Raw genomic sequence first — 24577 nt, 5'->3', positions numbered from 1 at the left:
GGGCCTGGCAAGTTTATTAATTAACAATCATCCAGTCTAGTTTTGCTGGTTTTCCCCAATTTCAAACCAAAGAAATGGACAGTGGGACAAATGGCAGTCCTTTCATTTGATAAACACCGTCCATTGGAGGACAATTTGATTGCTCAGTGGCTTGGATATTAAAGTGAGCCTGAAGATCTTTACTTTTGGTACTTGGTAAGTACATTTTTGTACTTTTACCCAAGTAAATGTTGAATTCCGTACTTTTACTTGAGTTATTTTCCCACCACTGGATATACAATGTTATTTCATTGAAGGCAGGCGCTGTGTCGTTGAGTGACGTCAGATCACAACATTGTCGTCCGAGAGTTTTGTTGTTGTTAGCACTAGCAGCACGCAAGGTTCACCAGTTTGGTGACAGCTCAGCTGTGGTTTGGAATATTTCGTGCCACCATAACTCTGCTCTCTGGGACTTTGTCTCTCTACATTTGGTGAGTGAGTCTTTATCGGCTGACATTGAAAATGAATTATCCCTGCGTAGTGCGTTAAAAAGTGAGTTAGCTGAGTGGCTAGCGGTAGTACCAAGCTAATGTTAGCTCGCCCATCCGTGTTCGGGGGATTTTAAAGACGGTCACACACGCATGTCATGTTTACCTCTCTCGTGTGTCGTTTAGTGATCTAGTTTGCGTGGGTCTCTGTGTCTTCTCCTGCCAGCTGATCGATCCCAGGGTGCACCGTATCGTATCATGAGGACATGGAGCAGCGGAAGCTGAAGAGAAAGAGCCCCAGGCCCTCCTCCACTGCCACCCCGGCGGCGGGGGGCGCGACCACCGGCTCTGCCCGCAACAAGACCGGCACTTCCACCGGGGGACGACATGTCGGCTACAGCCACAACACGGGGACTAGTTCGAGAACCAAGAGCAGGAGGTGTTTTGCTGCAGGACGGCTAATTTCACACAACACGCGTTGTAATTGTAATGATCTATTCGTTATATTACACAATGCAGCCTATAAGTGTAATATAATGATTGGTTGATTCCCTGTAAGTTACAGGGAATCAAAGTTAAACTGGTTAATTCATTAACACCTCCTAGGCTATAAGGGTTACTAATACATACACATAGTATAGTACCTTCTCCTCCACACAGCCAGGCTACAAATGACAGCTGAAACAGTCAGATCATCGTTGATGTCACACAAGCAAAACAAGCATTACCAATTTACCCTCATTCGAATGTATGAATGTAGCAGAGTGGCTCAGAGCCTCTGCCTGATGACCTCAAAAGTCTAATATCTCCCCTGGTCCAGGGGGATATCCCTTTGGTCTAGTGGTTAAGATGTTGGACTTTCACGCGGGAGGCCCGTGTGTTACACCATCAATGCATTGAAAGGGACAAAATCACGTTTAATCAGAGCATACGGGACAAAATCATGTGTAATCGTTGCATTGATGGTTTTCGAAAGTTTGAAACGGGTGCACCAACTCACGGATTGACCTGTATTGTTTCTTCAGGGGAGTCCGAGATAAAGCCAGGTCCCAAACGGGTTCTGGTCGCAGGGCGAACCAGAACCCGGCGGCACCCTCCTCCACCCAGCACTCCTTTCTGACCGACGTGTCCGACGTGCAGGAGATGGAGAATGGTCTGCTGGGTCTCCTCGAAGACTTCCACTCAGGGAAATTGCAGGCCTTTGGTGAGCTGTGCATTTATGCCATTCTAAAGTATAGCATAATGCTTAAAACACCAAAAGGGGTTCCTGTGAAATTGGATGCTGGCTACTGACAGAACCCTTCATGTGTTATTAAAAGCCCTGGTGGTTGTCCTGATTATTTATCCAATCAATCAATCGTATTTGGTGCCAAATCACAAGACACAGCACATGCAAAGCAATAAGTACATACTCTAGCCCTAGTCATTTGTCTTGCCCACTTCCTTAAATGTTTTCATTTTTATTTCCCCATGAGCAAGCGATTGTTGACAGTGAGGAGGAGAACAGGAAGGAACCTCTCTTACAAATCCCGTCAACAAGGCCTGCAGTATCCACTGGATAAATATGTGCATGACATGGTCACATTACTATTTCAACAAACAAAATGCAGGCAAATGACTAGCACTCCCCAAAAGTATCTAAAGCAATCGACAACACAGTTGGCAACATGAACACTCAGCAGGAGTGTTTGTGTACCGCAGACTCAGTAAGTAAGTAAGACTACAAATGGTAACAATTAATAAATAGTAAATGGACATTAATAAACGCTTTAACGAGCAGTACGTAGCTCCATGATCTTGGTGTGTTGAACTTGAATCCGACCGCAAGACTCCTTTTGGGAGTAACCTCAATCACAAATACACATCTGCTATCCAAAATGCAAACGGCTTAAACTGCACATGATCGGCATGATTATTTCATTAATCAATAGAATAACCGATGAGAAAATAATTGATAGTTGTGGTCAAGCCTAATCAGAGACAACTTTCTTTCCTTCCTTTCAATAGGTAACGAGTGCTCCATTGACCAGATGGAGCAGGTCCGAGAGATGCAGGAGAAACTGGCACGATTGCACTTTGACATGTACGGTGAGGTGGACGAACTGCCCGAGGATCAGAGGAAAACGGCCTGTGACACCAACATGGACAAACTGTTGCTCAACGTAAGACTCCCCGCAGGGGCCTCCTGCCTATTGCAATGCCTAATATAATAGAGAATGATAATTACCCACAGTGAGGCGGGGGGTGGGGGTTCTCACTTCTCACATTGTAGCCGTGTAAAAATGCAGTTTCTCTGTTCACACTTGTGTCCAACGTCAGAAAACGAAAGTAACCCAAGTAAATTATGCTTAAACGGTTAAATCTAACCTTTTTCCTAACCTTAACCTCAGTAACACTATGCCTAACCCTATACCTAAACTTAACCGCAGTAAAACTATGCCTAACTCTAAACCTATTTCTAACTTTATTCTCAGTAAAACAAAAATAAAGAATACAAGAACCGTGGCACTGAGCGAGGGGCGAGATGGTTTAGGGGCGACCGTACCTGATACCTGTCTCAACCGTGTCACTCCCCACATGTCTCCCCATTCCCTGTCAGTCTACTGTACTCTATGAAATAAAAGAAGAAAAAATGCCCCAAAAATATCTTAAATACGAACGCAGACCATCACTATTCCAGTACCATGGTGACGTGTGTTATGACGGTGCATACACTGGCAATTTATGTAATGTTTTTAGCTGGCAATATATATGGTATTTTAGTATAAACACAGCTTTTGTTGGCATCATATATTATTGTTCAAATGATTAAAAAAAAATCTTTCTCTTCACAGCTGGAGGAGCTGAGTACTTCAATGTATCCTTTTATTAACATTTTAGTTTGTCTTTAACCCATTTTGACCTGAGATCAGATTCAAATGTCTTCTACATCCTGACAGTTTTCTGAAAAAGCTATGTTTCTATGTCAGTCGTTTAAAAAAATAGCAGACCTACAAGTGTGTGTGTGTGGTAACCAAATGTACCCTTATTTCTTTAACCAAAAACGGGTCCATTTGGTGTTTTCATTTTACACTCAAGAGTTACATTATTGTTAAACATCTTCGTTACTTAATTTACAAGAAGTCTACACAATTAGAGAATGTAGAAGAATTGTTGTTTTGATCAACGTTTGCCTGTTATCGTATTCAACGATAACAAAATATCCTTTAATTTTGGGGCCTGCTAAATCTCATCAAATGGTCCTTTGCTCTAATGCTGAATAAAATAATGGGCCTTGATATATATATCAAAAAAAGTTGAAAACCACTGCTATATAGCACCATTTGCTTAGTCTCTGAAGCCAGACAACTATTCCACAATCTTGGAATGCAACATGACCTGTACTAGTCTGTCACCAATGATTCCTTGACTGTTGTTCCTCTATAGTCAGAAACTGAATTTAGCGGACAGCCAAGAGAGGACTGCCAGTGTGTGATTCCTTTACCCCCCCCTCTCTCCTCTAATTTATGCCTGTTTTCTCCTTCACTCTTGGGGCATTTGTTTCTCCCTACCTCGAGGGCTTTGTGGGGTGGCGTTATGTTCTCCAGTATTGTACCACCGTCTCACTGCCAGCACCACTTAAAAGAAAGGAGACGTTAGTGATCTGATGCACTAAATACTGACATTTAACAACATTAATTTGGACTTTACGTACATCTGGTACCGTCCAACAGAAATGAATCTGATTCATTGATTTTCTCCAAACCAACAGCAAATCAAATTAGTTTTGGTGTCTGCAGGTAACGTGGTGTCAGCCTTGTAATGGCTGATTGCCTGATAACAGTATTGATGCATCTCTGTTGTGTGGTTGGCTGCTTGGATGATTGATTTGATACATTTAAATACAATACACACACATTGCATAATAGTACCTAATCTATCAGGATATCGCAATAAAGTCAAATTACTTATTTCCATTGTGGTCCTCTAGACTTGGCTGGGAGGCAGTCATGAATACATTAGTAGGCTACATTATAAAACCAAAATGTGTTCCATAGATTACACTAAACAAATGTATGCATTCTCAGATATTTAACTCTGGAGCCAATTTTTCTAATGTTTTTTAAGACCTCTTAGAATGAGAGATTACATTTAATTTGGGATGTTATTCCATTATTCCCCACCTGAGTGGGAAAGAAAGAAATTGTCACATTTGAAGTTTACATTTGAGACAGAAAAACACCAAAGTACAATCTCATCTCGGTTCTAGGTTTTGCCATATCAGATTACGGTATACCACAAACCTCTTACAGTATTTTTTCCCCCGAAGATGTAAGGTCATATAGTTGCACTTAGTTTCGTCTATATCACATGTATTAATCAAAAATGAAGCAACTTCTGTTTAGAGCAAAGTTATGAGTTGAGTTATGGATCAATTTGTGTGCCGGGCCTCAAGTATAGCCTAATGTCCATGTAGAAACCGCATCTAAAACATTTGTTAGGGTTCCTACAATCATGAACAAATGTGGAGGTTGTATAATCTGAGAATTGGGCTCCCTATAGGGCTGTCTAGTCTAGGCCAGGAATTGATCAACAAAGGCACTGTGAATGTTAGTGTGAAATGTAGTTTGGTTACTACATCTAGAAGACTCAAAATGTATTTCCTGATAACGTAATTTCATATGCTTATCATGGCTAGCCAAAATAAGATGTCTCTATGATGATCATAAAAGCTAGGGGAAAGTCCCACTTTGGTGGTAAGACTAAAGAGCATTGCATTATTTGTTTTGGAGAGCCGAGTAGGGAACCTGATTTGAAATTGTGCATGTAATTCCCTGTCCGTGGCCTGATTGTGATATCACCTGCAAGACTGTGTTTGTCTCGTGTTGAATGTATTTGCACATGTCCATGCAAGCTGTGTAACACACTGCACATATCCTGTGTGTCCCTTTTTGCCATGGAAGACTTAATCATCCAAATGTTGACATCGCAAACCATGCCTTACCTTTTGATTTTTGATGCATTGTTTGAGATTTTATCTGAAATGACTTTGTGTATATTTTAAAATGTTACCTTTGTGACTTACTTTTTGTATGGCAATAATCACGTTTGATGCTGCTTTGATTATAAATCAGTCCTTCCCCCTCCTTTCCCCCCCCCTTTTTATCTAGGTGTTTTGATTGCATAATACTAGTGTTTCATGGGGGGTTTTAACTTTTGTTGTAATTAGAACGTTTGATTTCAATTTGATTTACTTGAAAATAACACAATAAATGTGTTCTTGTGTGATGAATCTCCTACCAGTATATTATTTTGTTTTGTTAGTCAGACACAGTGAAAATAATTTAAAATAAATGCCTGGCTGTAGGCCTACAGATTGAAATTAGTCAGCAGGTGTTTGCATGTGAGAAAAGAGTAAAGACTGAAGGAATGTCAACGTGTGCGCCTCTGTTGTGTGTTTCTAAGGTTACTGTTCTGGTCCTGGAGACGAACAGAGTAGACCGCATTCCGGTACAGTGCCAGTGGCCAGTGTGCTATTCCATTAGAACCGTTACCTAGGCTAAACCTTGGAGGTGATCAGCTGACACTGACAACATGGACAACATATAGCTCGATCATTACGTGGAAACGAAACACCTTGGAGAGTTTTTGACTGAAGGTAGGTAGGCCAAGCTATACTTTACTTTCACACCCAAATAGGAGCGGAGCGATGGAGGAGACGAGCCTGAAGTCTGCGGTCAGCACGTCAACTCCGCATTCCGTGAAGCAATGGCAGCTTCACGGCACAGACTACGAACCCCGGTCACCGTCCCAAGGGACCGCTGACACCCGCTTCAGCGCATGGACGCCTCTGGTTAACAAACCGTCCAACCAACAGGTAATCAATGAGAGTGCCATGGCTGCTGCAACGGCGTCCTGATTCCTGCGTTCAGCTCCGCCGCTACATTTAATTAAATGCCGCAAGATGTCGCTATTGCTCAAGCTAACCATTACCGTTATCTTTCAAGTGGTTCTGATTGAATACACTTTTATTAGCGATTTGAAAATAAAGCACAGGAATGTAGCCTACTACAGTTTGTACAGCTTTCTTGTAAAAGCCAGGCTTGTTAACTTTGTGGTTATTTCTTTTGTAGGCCTACTCAATTCATTGAAAAAGTCTAACTCGAATTGCATGGTCGTCTCCATAGCTCTGAGAGGCTTGATTCAATTTGTGCTGCAGTGTCTGTCTCAGTGTTATTATAGCCCAGTGGTTCCCAAACGTTTTCATGTCAAGGACCCACAAATTGACGCTAATTAATCCCACGGATCCCCATTTGAAAAGATATTCCAGGGACCCCCTTAAGAGAAGGTTTTTACAAGGACCCCCAGTTTGACATGCATTAGTCTACGGACCCCCATTTAATGGCTTAATGGCTCTCGGACCCCTAATTTATATTGTAAAATCAATGCTAATTTAACTTGACCATGTACAAAATGGTATTTGGTTCCATTTTTAGTTACCTAGGGTCCATTTCGTTACAAACTATCATTTAACTGGGGACCCCCTGGAACTCCCTCAAGGACCCCTGGGGGTCGGTTCCCCGGACCCCACTTTGGGAACCACTGTTATATCCTATACAGATCAGTAAGGGAACTCCCAAGGAACACAGAGGGTCCCTGGACCTCACTTTGAAAGATATGTTTAGATCACATGTTTGTACTTAACATGAAAGGGTTTGCATTGTTTGATTGTTTGCTAGTTGTTTGAGGAGCGGATGAATCTGCTGCTCCATTGGTTCGACCTGTGGACTGACAGACAGAGGAAACATCTTATGCACACTTTAATCACACGATGCACTAAGTCACAGCTCAGGTAAGCAAACAAATGGATTTAAAGATATATTTATTAAAGTAGCTATAAGCAATAATATGTCAAAATTCTAATGCCTTATTATTATTATTTTCAGAGAGCCGGAAATGAGTAAAACGCTCCCAAAAAATGTAGTTTCTGTGACACATCTAGGGGCCACAATCTGCATTCAAAGATTTTCTAAGAAGCTTTGTCAAATTTTCAGACCGGGATACCGAATGTATCCAATCAGGAGAGACAACTCACACATGATACAGTAGGCCTACAAACAAGTTAAATTGGAAGTGATCACAATCATGACACAAAGAAATGTGCAGACAATTAAAATTGTGTTTTGTAAAGAGCTTGAGACGGCTCATACTGAACAATTAAACACTACACAGACTCAGAATATTGTGCTTTAACCAAAACATATCACTTACCCTATACCTTTTTAATAACTAAAGTTGAGATAATAGCTTTAATTTCTTAATTGCCCTGGATTCACTTCGTCAGCACTTTAAAGCTAACTAAGGCTTTCTACAACCTATCTCTGTGGCTCTACACTACACAGTGCTAACTAAGGCTTTCTACAACCTATCTCTGTGGCTCTACCAGGGCTCTACACAGTGCTAACTAAGGCTTTCTCGTCGGTGTCCGTCCCCCACATGTATAGGCCTACTGTTGAATGCATAAAAGCTGGACAAAAAGGAAAAAAACCGAAATATGTTTGGTTCAACCAGTTAATGATTTAATTTTAAAATGGTTTTCTGTTCGTCCTCCAACAGGTATTGCAGGGACAGGCTCATGGAGACGGTTCCAGTGACACACGTGGACTTCACGACCGTGCTGCCACGCTTTCTCTCTTTGTACGTTATGTCATTCCTGACCCCACGTGAGCTCTGCTCTGCAGCCCAGGTCAGCTGGCACTGGAGGGTCCTGGCCGAGCAGGTAAGAGGCCAAAGGTCACAGGATGGGGCCAAAACAAAAACATTTGCTTAAATTAGGAACAAAGTTTTTTGTACACTGATCAGGCTTGAAATGGGATTTATAACGCCATGACTGCATGTGGAAATTGTGTGAGTCAACAGTCTGTCGCGACAGACTTTGCTACCACCTGAATTCAAATCTGGGTATCCTGCGTGGGAAACTAAACATATTATCAGCCTACTAAGCTTCTGGGATTCAGGAACGGATACTCTGCTACTGGATTTCCCCTTTTCTCTCACATTGACCTTTCTCAGTCTTTGCAAGTGTCGGTGCTATGTGTTGTGAGCTTGCAGATAATTGGCAATTCTTTGCTGTTTTTGTGCGACACCTTGCATGACTGGTTAATCAGACTAATCAATTTAGTCGATTAAAAGAACAAAACATCATGAAAAACATGTTAATTGTTGTAATAATGTCGTCAAAAGATCATTAGTTGCAGCCCTGACGTGTAACCTCTAGCCTCATCATTGAATCTTTGTGTCTGTGCGACTTTCTCTCCCATTGTTCTCAATCTTCTGTCTCTTCCATCCCTGACCTGGAGGACTGCCTGTGGGCCGGCCGCTGCGTCCGTAGGGGCTGGTTCTTGCCCTACAGCCCGGGAGACAAGGAGCGCGGCGCCTGGAAGGCGCACTACGTCTCCTGCGTGTCCACCCTGGACTGGCTCACGCCCCGGGAGGCCGCCGAGCAGTACGGGACCCTCGATCAACCCAGCGGGAGCGCCGACGAGGAGGAAGCGGAGAGGCAGAAGGAGAGGATGATCAGACAGTGCATCCGAGAGAGACTGCAGGAGGAGAAAAGTGAGATGGCTGTGTGGGATCAGTGTCTCGCTACTCTAATACAGTGGGTTCCCAAAGTGGGGTCCGGGGACCCCCAGGGGTCCTTGAGGGAGTTCCAGTGAGTTACCCAGCTAAATGATAGTTTGGAACCAAATGGACCCTTATGGGTCTGGAACTCTACGAAAAGGTATGTCATGAAGGGACCCCCCAAAAGAGAAGAGTTTTACGACCCCCCATAAGAGAAGAGTTTTACGGCTCTAGCAGTGATTGGACCCCCAGTTTGACATGCATTAATGTTAATTTAACTCTGAGAGTGTACATGGCATACCTTTTCAAATGGGGGTCCGCGGGCTAATTTGTGGGTCCTTGACATGAAAAAGTTTGGGAACTGCTGCTCTAATATACGAGTTCATTTTCTGGGGTTACCTGCATTTCACTGCTGTTTTTCTTTCCTGTAGGAAATGTAGCCTACTCAGGTGCTGTTCTATCTTTGTTGACCTTCCAGGACTGTCTCTGAGAACCAGGAGAGCCTGGGGGAGCAACAGCCAACTAGGAGCAACAAGGAGCGGCTGTACCCAGAGACGGGCGTCTGAATCTAGGGAGACCTTTGCCTTCAAACCTTCCCTCTCCTGGCCGCCAGGGGACGGTCACTTCTCCTCAAGTCTCTGTCTGAACGAGGAGCAGACCGGCCGTGCTCTGGCCTTGCAGAAAGCCAGGCCCTCCAGTTCACCCAGGTCCTTGTCTGACCAGACACGCAACACTTTTTATATACCAGTGGTTTTCAAACGTTTGAGCCTGTGACGCACAAGAGAAAGTAAATGTTTGCCCGGCACCCAAACTACTAGTGAAAATAGCCAATCTACAAGCTCACAACGCGACCACAAGCTTGTAGATTGGCTATATTCGCTACTTCTTAGACATTTGCTTTCGAGTTTATTTTATTTATTTATTTTTCCGTTTATTTCTCCATGAAATTACTGTAAAATCATTGACTTTTGTTTTTAATTCATGAAAACATTCTCTTTTTTGGGAACGTTTATTGACAATGTTTTGAAATAATAGAGAGTATGCGCGTGACATCATCATACCTGGAAGTCATGCAGGAATGCCTACTGAGTGGCAAAAAACTACTTTCTGGCCTAGACAGCCCATACATCCAAACAGAACATTTGATTGCATTAAATTACTTTAAACAACATTACATTCACTTTGCCACTCAATTTGCCACTCGATCGGCCATTCACTTTATGCATGCGCATACCCTCTATAATAATTAAAAACAAAATATAGTGAACCAAAAGTGAAGGGACCCATATAAATGGGTCCCTGCGACCCACAAATGGGTCCCGAACGATACGCTGTTTGGGAAACGGTGCTATATACTATTTGAGCATTGTTTATAATATATCTTACTCCTTTAACCCATTCAAACTGGGTAAAGCATCTGTGTCATTTTGTTTTTGTTGGCTATTCAAAAATAGCAGATTTACAAGCTCACAGCGAGTCACTGTGCCGCACTGCAAGCTTGTAGGCTACATCTGCTGTTTTCTAGTGTTGAATAATTTTGAATTAAGAAAGGGAATTTGCGCACAACAACAATCTGGCCCTCTAATGTTCTGTTCTAGTGAGCGAGGGAGAATGGATGTCAGCCCACTGGCGGCCTTCACTCACAGGCTGTCCCATCTAGGTGACACCCGCCCCATGCCTCGTTCCCGTTGCACCCTCCTACTGCTACTCTCCAACAGAATACCTGCCTATGAGGTGAGAGAAAAGTGCACTGTCCTGGTTTTGTCTCTACAGTCGACCATCTTTGTTATGGGTGCTGTTTGCACTTCTGTGAAAGTGTTCTGAAATGGGACAGTAATCAACGTGTGTGTGTGTGTGTGTGTGTGTGTGTGTGTGTGTGTGTGTGTGTGTGTGTGTGTGTGTGTGTGTGTGTGTGTGTGTGTGTGTGTGTGTGTGTGTGTGTGTGTGTGTGTGTGTGTGTGTGTGTGTGTGTGTGTGTGTGTGTGTGTGTGTGTGTGTGTGTGTGTGTGTGTGTGTGTGTGTCTCTCTCTCTCTCTCACTCACTCTGTAGTTAGTGTTGAGTGGCGTGAAAGTGGAGGTGTTGGTGATTCTGTATGACCACAGAGGAACTCTGCCAGCTCTGTTAGGCCAGGTGGAGAGGGCTCTCGGTGGGCAGAGGATCCAGAGGCTGGGCCTTCTGGCTCCAGGTGGAACAGAAGAGGTCCGACTGCTTCAGAGTAAGAAAAAGCCTATATGGTCTAGGACCCCTCATAATGCCCCACATAACGTTCTTGTGGTTCCATTCCATGCAAGGGTAGGGTACTCTGAAGTATGGGTTGGATACAGGGGGCCTGTGGGGGGCACATCAAATTATTGCATGCATCGGCTGCCCCAATGGACTATGCATGGCAGGGCCGTCCTCTTCCCTGAGCCAAACCTAAACCTGACCTCAGCATCTGGATGTGGTGGAGCAGTGGCGGCCTGGCGGGGGACCATTCCCTGCCGCCCTCTGCAACCTGCAGCCCTAAGATCCTTCCTTTAACCACGCCGTGTCCTCGTGTCTGAGCCAGGGCCAGAAGCTTTTTCTGCTTTGCCTCCTCGACCAGGTCTCTGAGGGCTTTCCCCAGACTTCTGGAACTGCTGAGTGGATGTTCCAGTCTATAACCAACGTCCTGAATAGGTGAATCAGGTGCTCGCCTCCGGCCGGGGGACAGCAGGGACCACGCCGCCATGCAATTGCTGCTCTGCGCCACGCCAGCCGCCGTGCTGTTCATGGGCTGCCCCTGTTTGCCTCCAGTCTGCTTGCCTCCAGCATTTTGGCTAGCCTGTACACTACAGGACCCGGTCACGGCGCCATCCGTCCGGGCCTTCCGTCAGTGCTGCCTCGAAGCCAGAAAAGATGTGTTTCACACTCGGGTTCTGGGAGTCGCAGAGTTTGCAGGGCTCTCAGGGCGTCCTACTGGTTATAACAGTTTTAAAAACACGTATTGCAAGAAAAGAGACATTAAGTACCAGGTCTTATTCCCTAACTTGAGTAAACTAAAGACCTGGAGGCGTGATCAATGCCATTTGGCTATTCTGAGTGGCCAAAGAGCATTGATCACGCCTCCAGGTCTTTAGTTTACTCAAGTTAGAGAATAAGACCTGGTACTTAAGACACAGCAAAATACAGCCCAATGAGAGAGCCTTATCCCTAAACTACTTTGCCTTTTTTCTTTACATTTTTGAATAGTTAAAATAGCCAATCTACATCAACACGTTGTGAGCTTGTAGATTGGCTATTTTAACTATTCAAAAATGTCTTTCAAAATAGTAAAAAAAAAAAAGGTAAAGTAGTTTAAGGATAAGGGGTTTAGCGTGGACGAAAATAGTGCCCTAACTATTAGGGTATTTGAACACTGACGCCTGCCAGTCACAATGTGGGACAGGGTCTCAATTTGTGGGACGCATGAAACGTCTTGGAAATTAGGGACTGTCCCACGCAAAGGGAGACATCTTCCTTTATTTGTTTATTTAGACGGGACAATGCATGGACATGACATACATGCAATGTAAATACACCGGAGTCCCCACATAAAACCGGGGTCCCCACATAAAACCGGGGTCCCCACATAAAAACATAAAACAAAACAAGCAGACAGTACCGGTAATTTACATTAGGAAACAAAGCATTTAAAAATAAGTGCATCTATATAATTTAGCAGAGTTTTCTTTTTAAGGGCGATACGGTTTTGTAACTAAAGTAACTTGTGCATAAGGTGCAGTATTGCTTTCAAATAATACAGGATATGCTGTCAATTGCACTACTAGACTATTAGACTACAGGTATACACATCTCATCGCCAAATCTCGCTGCTGTGTTTGCACATTGTTGTATTTCTCCCAATAGGTATGGGAGTTTTTTGTCGTTGATCATAGTTTCAAACCAAACCAGCTCAGTGGCCTTGTGGTTAGAGTGTCCGCCCTGAGACTGGGAGGTTGGGGTTCAATCCCCGGCCGGGTCATACCAAAGACTCAGACCCAGTGCCTCCCTGCTTGTCACTCAGCATCAAGAAAAAAAACATCTCATCCTCTCCCCTTCCACCCGACAGGATGCAACCTATCAGAGGCGACCGCGTTGAACCCCGACTTCAGGGAATTCTGGGAACACCTGTGCGGCTGGATTATGCCATCTGAGGAGGGAGGAGGGGTGGACATTTTTTCCCCTCTGTCTGCTTCTGGTCAGTATAGGCATGCAAAGTATGCTGATTCATGTGACCCCAGTGGTCTTTGAGGGTGTTCCAACTTTCAGGGGGTCCCCAGCTAAATGATAATTTCGAACCAAATGGACCCTTATGGGTCTGTAACTCTGAGAGAGAGTGTACAAATGGAACCAAATGGACCCGTTAGGGTCCATTTGTACACTCACTCAGTTAAATTAACATACCATTAAATGGGGGTCTGTAGACGAATATACATGACAAACTGGGGGTCCTTGAAATAAACGGGTTGAGAATCACTGCCAGAGCCGTAAAAATCTTCTCTTATTGGGGTCCCTGGCATATATTTTCAAATGGGGGTCCGTGGGCTAATTAATTAGTGTCAATTTGGGGGTAGTTGACATGAAAAGGTTTGGGAACCACTGCTTTAATAAACAGAAACATACGCATGGCATTAATGAAACTCTCTTTGTGCATTGTTCTCTCTCTGGTGTCCTCCTGCAGCATCAGGAGTGGCACTCATTCAGACGCTGTCTACTCTCAGTGGACTAGAAGTGTGTTCTCCCATGGCGCTGGCCACTGGAAGCTTCCAGAACAGTGAGTGCTTCATGTAGTCATGTAGTTTAATTGCAATTATTTGAGATAACCGCAATTATTTTTGCATTATCGTCAACATTTTTTTTTTTTAAAGCAGAAAAAGCAGATCTACAAGATTAGAACACGCCACTTCATGAATTTGACCCATTTAGACCTGAGGCTGATTCTAAAGAAAATGGCTTCTAAATCGGTCGGACAGTTTTCTGAAAAAACAATGTTTCTATGTCGGTGGTTCTCAAACATTTTCATGTGAAGGACCCCAAAAACTATATGTGATTGGCCACCAGCCTCGATCTGAAAAAAACGTTTTCGAGATTTTTCAAAAATAGCAGATCTACAAGCTCGTGCTATGAGCTTGTAGATCTGCTATTTTTTGATAGCTAAAGTATAACATAACGCTTGTCGTAAAACACCGAAAGGGGTTCCCGTCCTGAACATTACATTACGGGTAAATTTTCTACTGTACTGTCTCCTTAACTTCGAGAGTGTAACAATGAACCCAAACCGGGTCCATTTCGATTATCCTTTCTGTACACTGCGAGTTAAATTTACACTGAACATTTTAACCACGGAACCTCTCCCCTTGGCCTCCCAGTCCTGAGTGAGTGGTCGAATGGCGGCGGTGTGTGTGGCAGAACGTTGAGTCGGCGTGCGGAGGGGGAGGCCCCGCCCCCTGCCGTGCGCTACTTGTGTGAGAGCGCGTTGCAGGGCTGGTGCCGACAGGCCCACTGGATGGAGGAGGCACTGGGGGACATGAGGAGCTTCCTGGGGCCACACAGGCTACACCGGCTGAGCCTGGAGGCCAGGGCTCGTGCTCTGGGTGGGTTGCACGCATGCACGCACACACACACACACACGCACGCACGCACACACACACACACACACACACACACACACACACACACACACACACACACACACACACACTATAATTTAATTCCAGCCATATATTGCCCTTTAGAGGCTATTTTCTTAGTGCTTAGAGCTATTTTCTTAGTGCAATACTACATGAGCCAAGTGATTGTTTTACTATACTACGTTGTACCTTTGTTCTTGTATTAATGTTTTATGCTCCGTTTTCTGTCTGGTGTATTTGCGTTACATTGATAGTGTTCATTAATATGCAGTGTCCCGTCTAAATAAACAAAGTAAAGTAAAGCATGCGATTTGTATAATATACAATGCAGTATTATTCATACTCCTATTTTAGAGCCGAATAAAAGTCGGTTCGGCTCTGTAGAGCCTACAATGTGACGTCATTTGAGGTTCGGGGGTGGCGGGTACCGTCCTAAAGTCGGCTCTTCGGTGCTACTGAACATTTCTGACGAGCCAAAATCATTTCGGCACTACAGCGGTAAAATAGGAGTATGAATCGGCCCTTATACATACTCTTGAGTTAAAGGTTGCACACTCGCTGTCTCTCTATCCATATCCCTTATCAGGTCACTTCCTGTGGGACCAGGTGTGTCTAGAGGAGCTGTGTTTGTCTAAAGACCTGACAGAAACTCTGGTTGAAGGTCTGACCGTCGTCAGCACACAGGGAGAGGTAAGCACTAGAGGCCGCTAGACCAATCACAGCAGGCCTCCCGCAGTATCCATTATCAGCATTCGGTGATGGAGATGATGAAATGTGTGTTGGTGTGATGTGGACCAACAACGCTTACCGTTTTTAACGAGGACAATCTTAAGTTGGAATGCTGCCATTTCTGCATTTGTTGTGGATTTTCCTTTAGCAGTGTTTCCCCAACCATTAGGGCTCAACACATGGGTGGGGACAGTAAAAATATACTACAAATCAAACAGAAAAAACTAAAAGGTAGACTTTTATTGATCTCATGGGGGGTAAATCCAGTTTCAGTTTCATCCAGCTGATGGCTGCTCAGATGGCCCAGATGAGTGCCCGGTGCGGCGCAGTTTGGGGTTAAGTGTCTTGATCAGGGACACCTCGTCACGGCAGACAGGGGGCGCACCGGTGACCTGATTTCCAGGTGGCTTTTCTACCCACCAGTTTTTCATCTACTGCTGCCCCAAACAATTGCCCTACTAGTGCGAGACATGGGTAATCTCTATCTCTGTCTCTCTATCTCTTCCGGTCAAGGAAGATGGCTGCCCGCCTTTAGTCTGGTTCTGCTCGAGGTTTCTTCCATTAAAGGGGACTTGTTCCATGCCAATGTTGCCAAATGCTAAGTTGGGGGAAAACCTTGGGTCTCTGCTGTATTTGTAAATTGTATAAAGTATAATGAATCAAATTGAAATGGTGGAGAACCACCAGTTTCCAGTAGGCTATACCTCAGCACTGGTTTTCACCTGAACCAGCTGCAAGGTATAATATGTTCGGATGTGTACTAGCCTTCGCATACATGCCCATATATTTATTGTTTTTTGGTTCCAGCCCATAAATGTACTTTGTGTATTTGTGTGCAAAATGTATTCTACCCGGTTATTGTTAGTGTACCATTTTCGAGTATTGTTGTATATATTGTATAGGTTTCTGGAGGTATTGTCATGGATTTATTATTGGCTGTATTATTGACATTGATGTAGCTTTGAAGTGTAATTATGTATTCTGCCTCTTAGCCAGTTCCCACTTGAAAAAGAGACGCAGTCTCAATGTGTTTTTACTGGTTAAATAAAGGTTAAATAAAAATAAAATAAAATAACCATGTGACTGCCCCCAACCAATTGTGCAACAGCTTAACCACTTAAACCATACATACTTACTTCATTGACTGGGGGCCCCCAGCGGTCTATACTTGTTCTGTGCTTTATACCAATTATCTTTGCTGGAAATAGCCAATATATAACGCTATAGGCATTGTGAGCTTCTGCTATTTTTTGCAGAATGTTCACCTATTATGACATATTCCCTGAACAGGAATGCTAGCGTTAATAAGGTCAATGACCTTCCATCGTTCTTGTGTTCTCATGCCTCCTCAGATGAGACCATTGGAGTTCCTCTCTATCTTCCTGAAAAGACAGAGTGAGGAGAAGGAGGGACGAGTAACCGATGCGAGGGAGAAGAAGGGAACCGATGAAGAAAAAGGGCTTGGGTTTCTGACGGAGAGTCCCACATCACGCAGACACCTCGATCCCATACGCGAAGTACCGCAAGTTTGTACTTGATTGACTTAATTATTTATTTTGGGAAGGTGAAAAGAACACACTCATGCTTTTTACATTTGAGCATCACTCTGCTTTACCCTCCCAATGTCAGTACCCTTAAGGTCGTTGCACACTGGACGCGTCGTGGAAAAAACGATGGAGAAACACAGCTACAAATCTGAAAAACGCGCTCTGTGTGCAGGGCAGGGACCTTATCTCTCACATATTTTATACCTGGGAAGCTGCCTGTTACACCACTGTCTACCACTGTCATTGTCACTAACGGACTCTAGTGGAGCAGATGGGATAAAGTGTCTTGGTAAAAAAGGACTCCTCAAAAATAGCTGTGGTGAAAATGGACCATTTCCTTTTCTGCCCAAATATTCTCCGCTGGGATTCGACTAAAAAGGCCCATTCATGAAACTTGGTGGGAATAGCCAGTAGGCTACCCTTAAAGATGAATAAAGCTCCAATCCAGAACTTATTTTAAGGACAAAACTTTACTTAACCCAATCTGTACGGTGGAGTATGTTAATACAGAATAACTAACACAAATGCAGTGTTTAGAGGTGGTCTTAATGTGTTTGGGTAGAAACAATACGGGTTGACAAGAAATACGGCATGAAACTTAAAGCTCAATATCTCGCCTGCGTTCCATATTATTTATTTTTTATTTTTGTATTGTCATGTGACGTTTAAAATCATTCTTGCCCCACCAGGGTGATTTGATTAAATTCGTTGGATTCAAAACAAAAACTACATTGATAAAAACTGGTAAACTATGTACTTCTCCCCTCTCCAGGCAGCATTAGACTGGCGTGGTGCAGTAGCCAGAGAGCTGTACTACAGTGAGAGCCTATATCTGGGCAGGCTGGGTGCTGTAGTAAAGGTATTTTTTATTTTTGCTACAATTCCGTGTACTGTAGCACTGCATGGTTCTCAGCGTGGGGTCCTTGAGGGGGGGTCCCCAGCTAAATTATAATAATTAGGAACTAAACTGACCCTTATGTGTCTGAATGTCCAAATGGAACTGGTTAATTAACACCAATTAATATTCTTATCGCCCAGTGTCATTTGCAACCATTAATCAGTCCAGCGATTTGCAGCTTCAGAGCCCATTTCAATGTGACACAACGCCATCTTTGTTGTGCTAGGATATAATAGCATGTAGCCAAAAGACCCCCGGGAGGGGGGGTCCCTGGAACAACATATTTTGAGATGGGGGTCGGAGGCCAATTACATGTAAATGTGAAGTGAGGGGCGCTCTTATCATCGTACATCATCATATATCATCTCATTAAGGCCAATCAGAACCAGTACCACTTACAGGGAGACCCTATATACTTCAATGAAGTATACATGGCCCCCCACCCTCTGAACCAAATGTTCTAGCCAAAAACAGCCAATCTAAAAGCTCACCTCCACCTAATGTTCACCTCTTTTTTTGCCAAATGTTCGCTTTTATGACCTAGTATGCCCAAAACAGTGTTGCTAGGGTTCATGACATGTGATTAAAAAGGCGGAGAGTCCCTTAAAGTGTGGTTTGAAGAATAGCGTGTGACTAGTCTGTGAACCCGTTGTGACCGCCTTGTGTTGCGTCAACACATCCGTCCGCTGTGTCCAAGGTGTACCACCAGCCTCTGACTGCAGCGCTCAACTCCAACAGAGCTATCCTCAGCTCTGCACATATCCACATGGTCCTGAGCCCCCTCACGCACATACTGGAGCTCAACAGGTATGCACGCACGCACACACGCACACACGCACACTCTCCCAAGGATGGTTGAATGCTTTCCAGGTTGAAGCTGAATTATTGTCCCATGCATGATGCACGATAGAGCTGGTTGCACACATACATGTGTGTGTGTGTGTGTGTGTGTGTGTGTGTGTGTGTGTGTGTGTGTGTGTGTGTGTGTGTGTGTGTGTGTGTGTGTGTGTGTGTGTGTGTGTGTGTGTGTGTGTGTGTGTGTGTGTGTGTGTGTGTGTGTGTGTGTGTGTGTGTGTGTGTGTGTGTGTGTGTGTGTGTGTGTGTGTGTGTGTGTGTGTGTGTGTGTGTGTGTGTGTGTGCGCGCGCGCGCGTGTGCGGCTTAAAGGCAGTTTCAGGTGGAGCTGGAAGCCAGGCTGCAGTGCTGGGGGGCGGAGCAGTGTATTGGAGATGTGTGCGTGAGACTATGCTCTAAACTCAGGGTGTACACTAACTACCTCAACAACTACCCCACTGCCCTACGCACCATAGACCAGGTCCTCTCCTCTCCTCAATGTGTGTGTCTTGTAAAAAACATTTGCAGGCTCATGTCTTCAGCAACGCAACATTATGTTATTAAAAGCACTTTCAACCAGGGTGTTCCTTATTTTGGGCCTGCCATTATAGGTTTACAAATGTAATAAAAATGCCATCTCCCATTTTGCTCGTTTAACGGGATTGTGATTGTGAAAAAAGGTTTATTTTCCTTTATTTTCTTTTTTATTTATTTGTTGCTCGATTGCATCCAAATAACCTGAACTTTTAACATTCAGTAGATTTTCTGTCGTCTGTTTTTTTTGGCTCAAACAAGTGCTCTGATTTTCCTGTGGAGTGTGATGTAAGAGCCACCAAATCCCATATATGACGATGTGATTTGCCAGCAGATGTCACTGTTTTCATGGCAGCTCAAAAGGCTTCACAGACACAGAGCAAATCCCAGCCCACAGAAGATCCACTGTATGTTGAAAGTTCAGGTTGTTTGGCTGTAATTGAGGTCATAAAACCTAAAAATAAATGAAAATGAATGTCATGAAACCTTTAAGTGGTTAATGTGCTTCCATTTTGCGTGTGTGTGTGTATGTCTGTCTGTGATACAGTGCCGGGAGATGAGCCCTCCATTCCGGGCGTTCCTTAAGAGAGCAGACAGAACTCTTGCGACACACATGCTGAGGTAATTGCTATGTCACGCCGTACACCCGCTGGTTGCAAGTTAAAATTACCCCCTCCGCCCCATCCCCCCAAACTAAAGCCTTCTTCCTGTGTGTCTGCATTCTCTCTCTCTCTCTCTCTCTCTCTCTCTCTCTCTCTCTCTCTCAATGACTAAATAAAAGGGCCTGCAAGCTTGTATTGTTATTTAACAAATTGTGTGCGTGCGTGCGCTCACTGTGCATATGTCATATGTACAGCCTACAGGAGCTCTTGCTGTGTCCAGTGTGGCGTGTGAAGGAGTACGTGACGCTGCTCCAGGCGCTGTCACTGCACACACACCCAGGTCACCCTGACCACGCGCACCTGTCGTCTGCTCTCCACACGCTGCAGCGCTACGGGGCATTCATCCACAAGGTTAGGACCCCCAAGCCCCCAGGGAGGCTCTCCAACGTTGAAGCGCTCGGCCCTACTGGTGGTCAGAGGTTGGACTGCAGGCGGAGCCGTGGATTTGTGACTAGGAAACCCTGTGCAGCAGCTGGGCTTTAACATTGAGCGCTCGTTAAGTAGTGCTTCAGGGTGCTTCAAAACACCACTGAGCAACTTCTCTATCCTTATTACTCTATGGTTGGGACACACTTGCATGTATCCTGGGTGTCCACTGTCCAGGCTTCCAGCCTGATTTGCTGCGTTCCACGGATCTGAAAATGTCACTTCGCAACTCAGTCTGGACAGTCTCCTATTCTCCAAGGTAGGCGGGACATATGAAAGGTTGAAATGGAACCGTGGCTTCTGATTGGGCTGTGGTGCGCAATGCGCAGCTACTGCTGTTGCCCTGCAACGTCACCTTATCATTCACTAAACTCACCCCACAGAGCTACTGCTGCTGTTGTCCTGCAACGTCCCCTTATCATTCACTAAACTCACCCCACACAGCTACTGCTGTTGTCCTGCAACGTCCCCTTATCATTCACTAAACTCACCCCACACAGCTACTGCTGTTGTCCTGCAACGTCCCCTTATCATTCACTAAACTCACCCCACAGAGCTACACGGTCCCCCCGCTGCGGAGCGGACCGTTGCCCCGTCGGCTAGAATGCTGTCGGAAAATAGTCCGCCTCCCCACTAAACTCACCCCACACAGCTACTGCTGTTGTCCTGCAACGTCCCCTTATCATTCACTAAACTCACCCACAGAGCTACTGCTGTTGTCCTGCAATGTCCCCTTTATCATTCACTAAACTCGCCCCACACAGCTACTGCTGTTGTCCTGCAACGTCCCCTTATCATTCACTAAACTCGCCCCACACAGCTACTGCTGTTGCCCTGCAACGTCCCCTTATCATTCACTAAACTCGCCCCACACAGCTACTGCTGTTGTCCTGCAACGTCCCCTTATCATTCACTAAACTCGCCCCGGGCCGTCAGGTTTTTTGTACTACTGAAATTGACAGTTGACTACTGAATCGTTTACTTTTGACTGTTGAGTCTCGAACGGTGCTATTTTCTTCAACAGTGGGAAGCATGGCATGGACAGCGAGTGGCGCTGGCTGATGACGTATCAGCAACATCATAGCTACGTAACAGTTGAGAAATGTGAGTTATGAAATGTGAGTCAAGCAGCCTCTGTCCAGACTGAGTAGTGTGACAATTCAGAATCACGGAATGCAGAGATTCAGGCTGGAATCCAGGCTAACAAGCATGTACCATGAACAAAAAGTGATGTTGACAGTGGTGGAAAAAGTAGGCTACTCAAATGTTTTACTTTAGTAGTAAAGTAAAACAATAATGCAAAAGATCTGGTATTTAAAATTGAGCAAAAGTACAAAATTATTGGCATCAAAATATACGTATTTATTTATAATAAAAAAAACATTTGAAAATAGCCGACCTACAAGTGTTGTGAAAGTTCAAATAGAGCTGAAGTTCTTAATGTATGTTTTTCATTGTAGTAAAAAAAAGTACAACATTTGTCTCTGAGATGTAATGGAGTAGAAGTAAATGTGGCACAAATCTTATAATATTCTTTCAGAGCGAACGTTTTTGACTATTACTCTTTGCTTCTGGGGGGTCCCTGGAACAACATATTTTCAGATGTGGGTCGGCCACCAATTACATATAGTTTCTGGGGTCCTTGATATGAAATAGTTTGAGAACCACTGACATAGAAACATATGTCTTTCAGAAAACTGTCATGATTTAGAAGACATTTGTAGAATCTGGTCTCAGGTCTAAATGGGTTAATATACCTCTACCCCCTCATCCACAAGTACCCCTAAGAAAGGCTTCAGTGGTAGTGCCACCTACAGTATATCCACTACAAAGAGAATGTAGCATGTTACTTTATGTATAAGACTTTGTATATTTATTTTCCTGCTCTTCTCTTGTGTCTCAGCTGAAGAGGAACTCAGAGAGAGACACATTGATGGAGGAAACACAGAAGATGATCCAATGTTGCCCGGTAAAACTACAGGAATTAGTTCTTTCTTTCTTTCTTTCTTTCTGAGACACACACACACACACACACACACACACACACACACACACACACCGCCTGAATCTTTAAGTGTGTGTTTATGTGTCAGACTGTCACTGTGTGGTCTTTACTTGTGCGCGTATAGAACCTGTGTGAAGGGAACAGGCAGCTGATTGTGACCCAGGACGCCGCTCTGCTCAGAAGCGGCGATGAGGACATTCCAGACTCTCTCAGGTAACCAAACGCACCTCGCGTAACGGTTCCAGAACATGCCTTTTGTTTTACACCAGCAAGGAGTACAGAACGTCTATAGATAGATGGACACCTTTATGGAAAGCAGCAGTCGGGGTCAACATTAGTAGGACATTCAATTCAGGAGTTAAGTTACAAAAGACAATTCCTCAAAATACCAACACACTTGGATCATGGGTTCCAAAATGGCCATCATTTGTACATAATGTTGTGTGTGTGTGTGTGTGATTTAGAACGTACGAGCAGGTGTCTGACGTGGGTCTGTTCCTGTTCAACGATGCGCTGGTCCTGACCGAGCGCATCGCGTCTCACGTGCCGTTCGCCCTCTCCTGCCGCCGCGCGCACACCTTCCTGGCCTCTGTGGCGCTGGCCAGCCTGACGTGCAGAGAGATCCTGCACACGCGCTGTGAGTCTTCTACACCAGGGGGGTCCCAACATTTTCATGTCAAGGACCCCCAAATTAACACCAATCAGCCAATGTGAAAAGCTATGCCAGGGACCCCCATAAGAGAATAATTTTATGGCTTTTACAGCAGTGACTCTCAACTCGTTTAATTTCAAGGACCCCCAGTTTGATATGCATTAGGCTACAGACCCCAATTTAATGACGTTTATATCTCTGGGACCCCAATTTATATTGTAAAATCAATATTAATTTAACACTACAGGCCCATAAGGGTCCATTGACAACTACTGTTCTGCACGGTGTGGTCTCTGGTCTGCACACAGCTTATTGCCGAGGCACAGAATAGCATGTGTACAGCAGTGGTTACCCAAATGTTTCAGGTCGAGAACCAAAAGAGAGGTTAGACGTTTGCCCGGGACTCAAACTAGTGAAAATAGGCTTTTATTTCTTCGTGAAATTACGCCCCACCCCCCAAAACATTTTAATTTCGCTTTGAATTAATGAAAATCTTTGCTTTTTTGGGAATGCTTCTTGAAAATGTTCTGAAATAATGTGGGGGGAATACATAAAAATAAAAACCCACAAATGGGTCCTGACTCCTGACTGACCACCTTACAGTGGTGTACAGCATACGCTCCTACACAACAAACCTGTTGAGCTAATTTTTCCCCCTCCCACCCCCCCCCCGCCTCTCCCTCTCTCATTTCTCAAGATGTGTGCCATGCCTTCATCCTTCAGGGCCCCAGTCGTTCCTGGGCATGTGCCACAGAGACGGGGGAGGCGAGGGAGATGTTCCTCTCAGCGCTGCGTTTGGCCATAAACAGTGCCGTGACAGATCACCGCTGACAGTGACACTGCACGGACCTTAGCTAGAACCCTGCGTCCCGTACCCGTTTACCTTTCTGTCAGCGATAAGCACATCTGCTAAACGTTCACAGTTTCATTAAGAACATCACCAAGGAAATTAAATGGCTGGATTTGTCTTTTGACCTTTAATTAAACCCATGTTAACTGATTCCACCCATCTAACTGATTGCCCCTCTGGACCTTATGGTCTGCATTTTTTATAGTGAACGACATAAGTTTTTCATGATTTTCATAATTGTTTTATCATCGAAACCAAGAAAAACTTCATACTATGGTGAAGTTTTTCATGATTTTCAAATTTTTTATGTTGAAAACCAAGAAAATCTAAATAGGCCTACTATAGTAGCCTATGTAGTTTTTCATGTGTTTCATCATTTTTTTAATCGTCAAACAATGAAAAACAACATACTATGTAGTATTTAGTATGTTTAAATAATACCAGTTTTTCATGGTTTTTGACAATAAAATAATTGATGAAAATCATGAGTTATGTGACTATCAAGTATTTTGGTTTCATGTTGTTGCCCTGACACCTGCTGTCTGAAAGAAGTCAATGCAGGGCTTTATAAATGCCACTGACAACCATATTTTTCATGGCATATTTTTTATTGAAACCCACTCTCAAAGGGCACCTGCAGGGGTCATTACCAGTACCATGCTGGCAGCACATGTTTGTAAAAATTCTGTTTTTCACATGGACATACAAATGAGCGGACAATAACATTACCAGAAAATCAAAGA

The 24577-nt window shown here is 44.2% G+C and overlaps 3 protein-coding genes across 3 annotated transcripts in view; 2 read left to right on the top strand and 1 right to left on the bottom strand.

Moving 5' to 3' along the window:
- Nucleotides 1-24577, bottom strand: part of LOC308311988 (glycerol-3-phosphate dehydrogenase [NAD(+)], cytoplasmic-like) — a 79666-nt gene that overhangs the window by 47428 nt on the left and 7661 nt on the right. The gene's annotated exons all lie outside the window — the stretch shown is intronic.
- ccdc28a (coiled-coil domain containing 28A) lies at nucleotides 298-5735 on the top strand. The gene is made up of 6 exons (XM_080758469.1): nucleotides 298-470; nucleotides 694-906; nucleotides 1493-1671; nucleotides 2475-2629; nucleotides 3302-3324; nucleotides 3894-5735. The coding sequence occupies exons 2-6, from the start codon at nucleotides 734-736 to the stop codon at nucleotides 3940-3942; spliced, it is 579 nt and encodes a 192-aa protein (XP_080614595.1). The 5' UTR covers nucleotides 298-470; nucleotides 694-733; the 3' UTR covers nucleotides 3943-5735.
- On the top strand, nucleotides 6157-23898 carry ect2l (epithelial cell transforming 2 like; the record flags this gene model as incomplete). The annotated part of the gene is made up of 21 exons (XM_080758553.1): nucleotides 6157-6324; nucleotides 7187-7299; nucleotides 8064-8226; nucleotides 8807-9062; nucleotides 9547-9775; nucleotides 10667-10802; nucleotides 11119-11284; nucleotides 13139-13267; nucleotides 13751-13843; nucleotides 14439-14663; nucleotides 15286-15389; nucleotides 16781-16954; nucleotides 17748-17834; nucleotides 18571-18680; nucleotides 19039-19186; nucleotides 19787-19860; nucleotides 20096-20252; nucleotides 22231-22296; nucleotides 22457-22545; nucleotides 22797-22969; nucleotides 23682-23898. The coding sequence occupies 21 exons, from the start codon at nucleotides 6157-6159 to the stop codon at nucleotides 23813-23815; spliced, it is 2994 nt and encodes a 997-aa protein (XP_080614679.1). The 3' UTR covers nucleotides 23816-23898.

The sequence above is a fragment of the Protomyctophum bolini genome, assembly GCF_963924005.1.
Source record: "Protomyctophum bolini genome assembly, chromosome: 24".
In the NCBI taxonomy this organism is placed as follows: domain Eukaryota; kingdom Metazoa; phylum Chordata; class Actinopteri; order Myctophiformes; family Myctophidae; genus Protomyctophum; species Protomyctophum bolini.
This window is presented reverse-complemented; position numbering and strand designations above follow the sequence as displayed.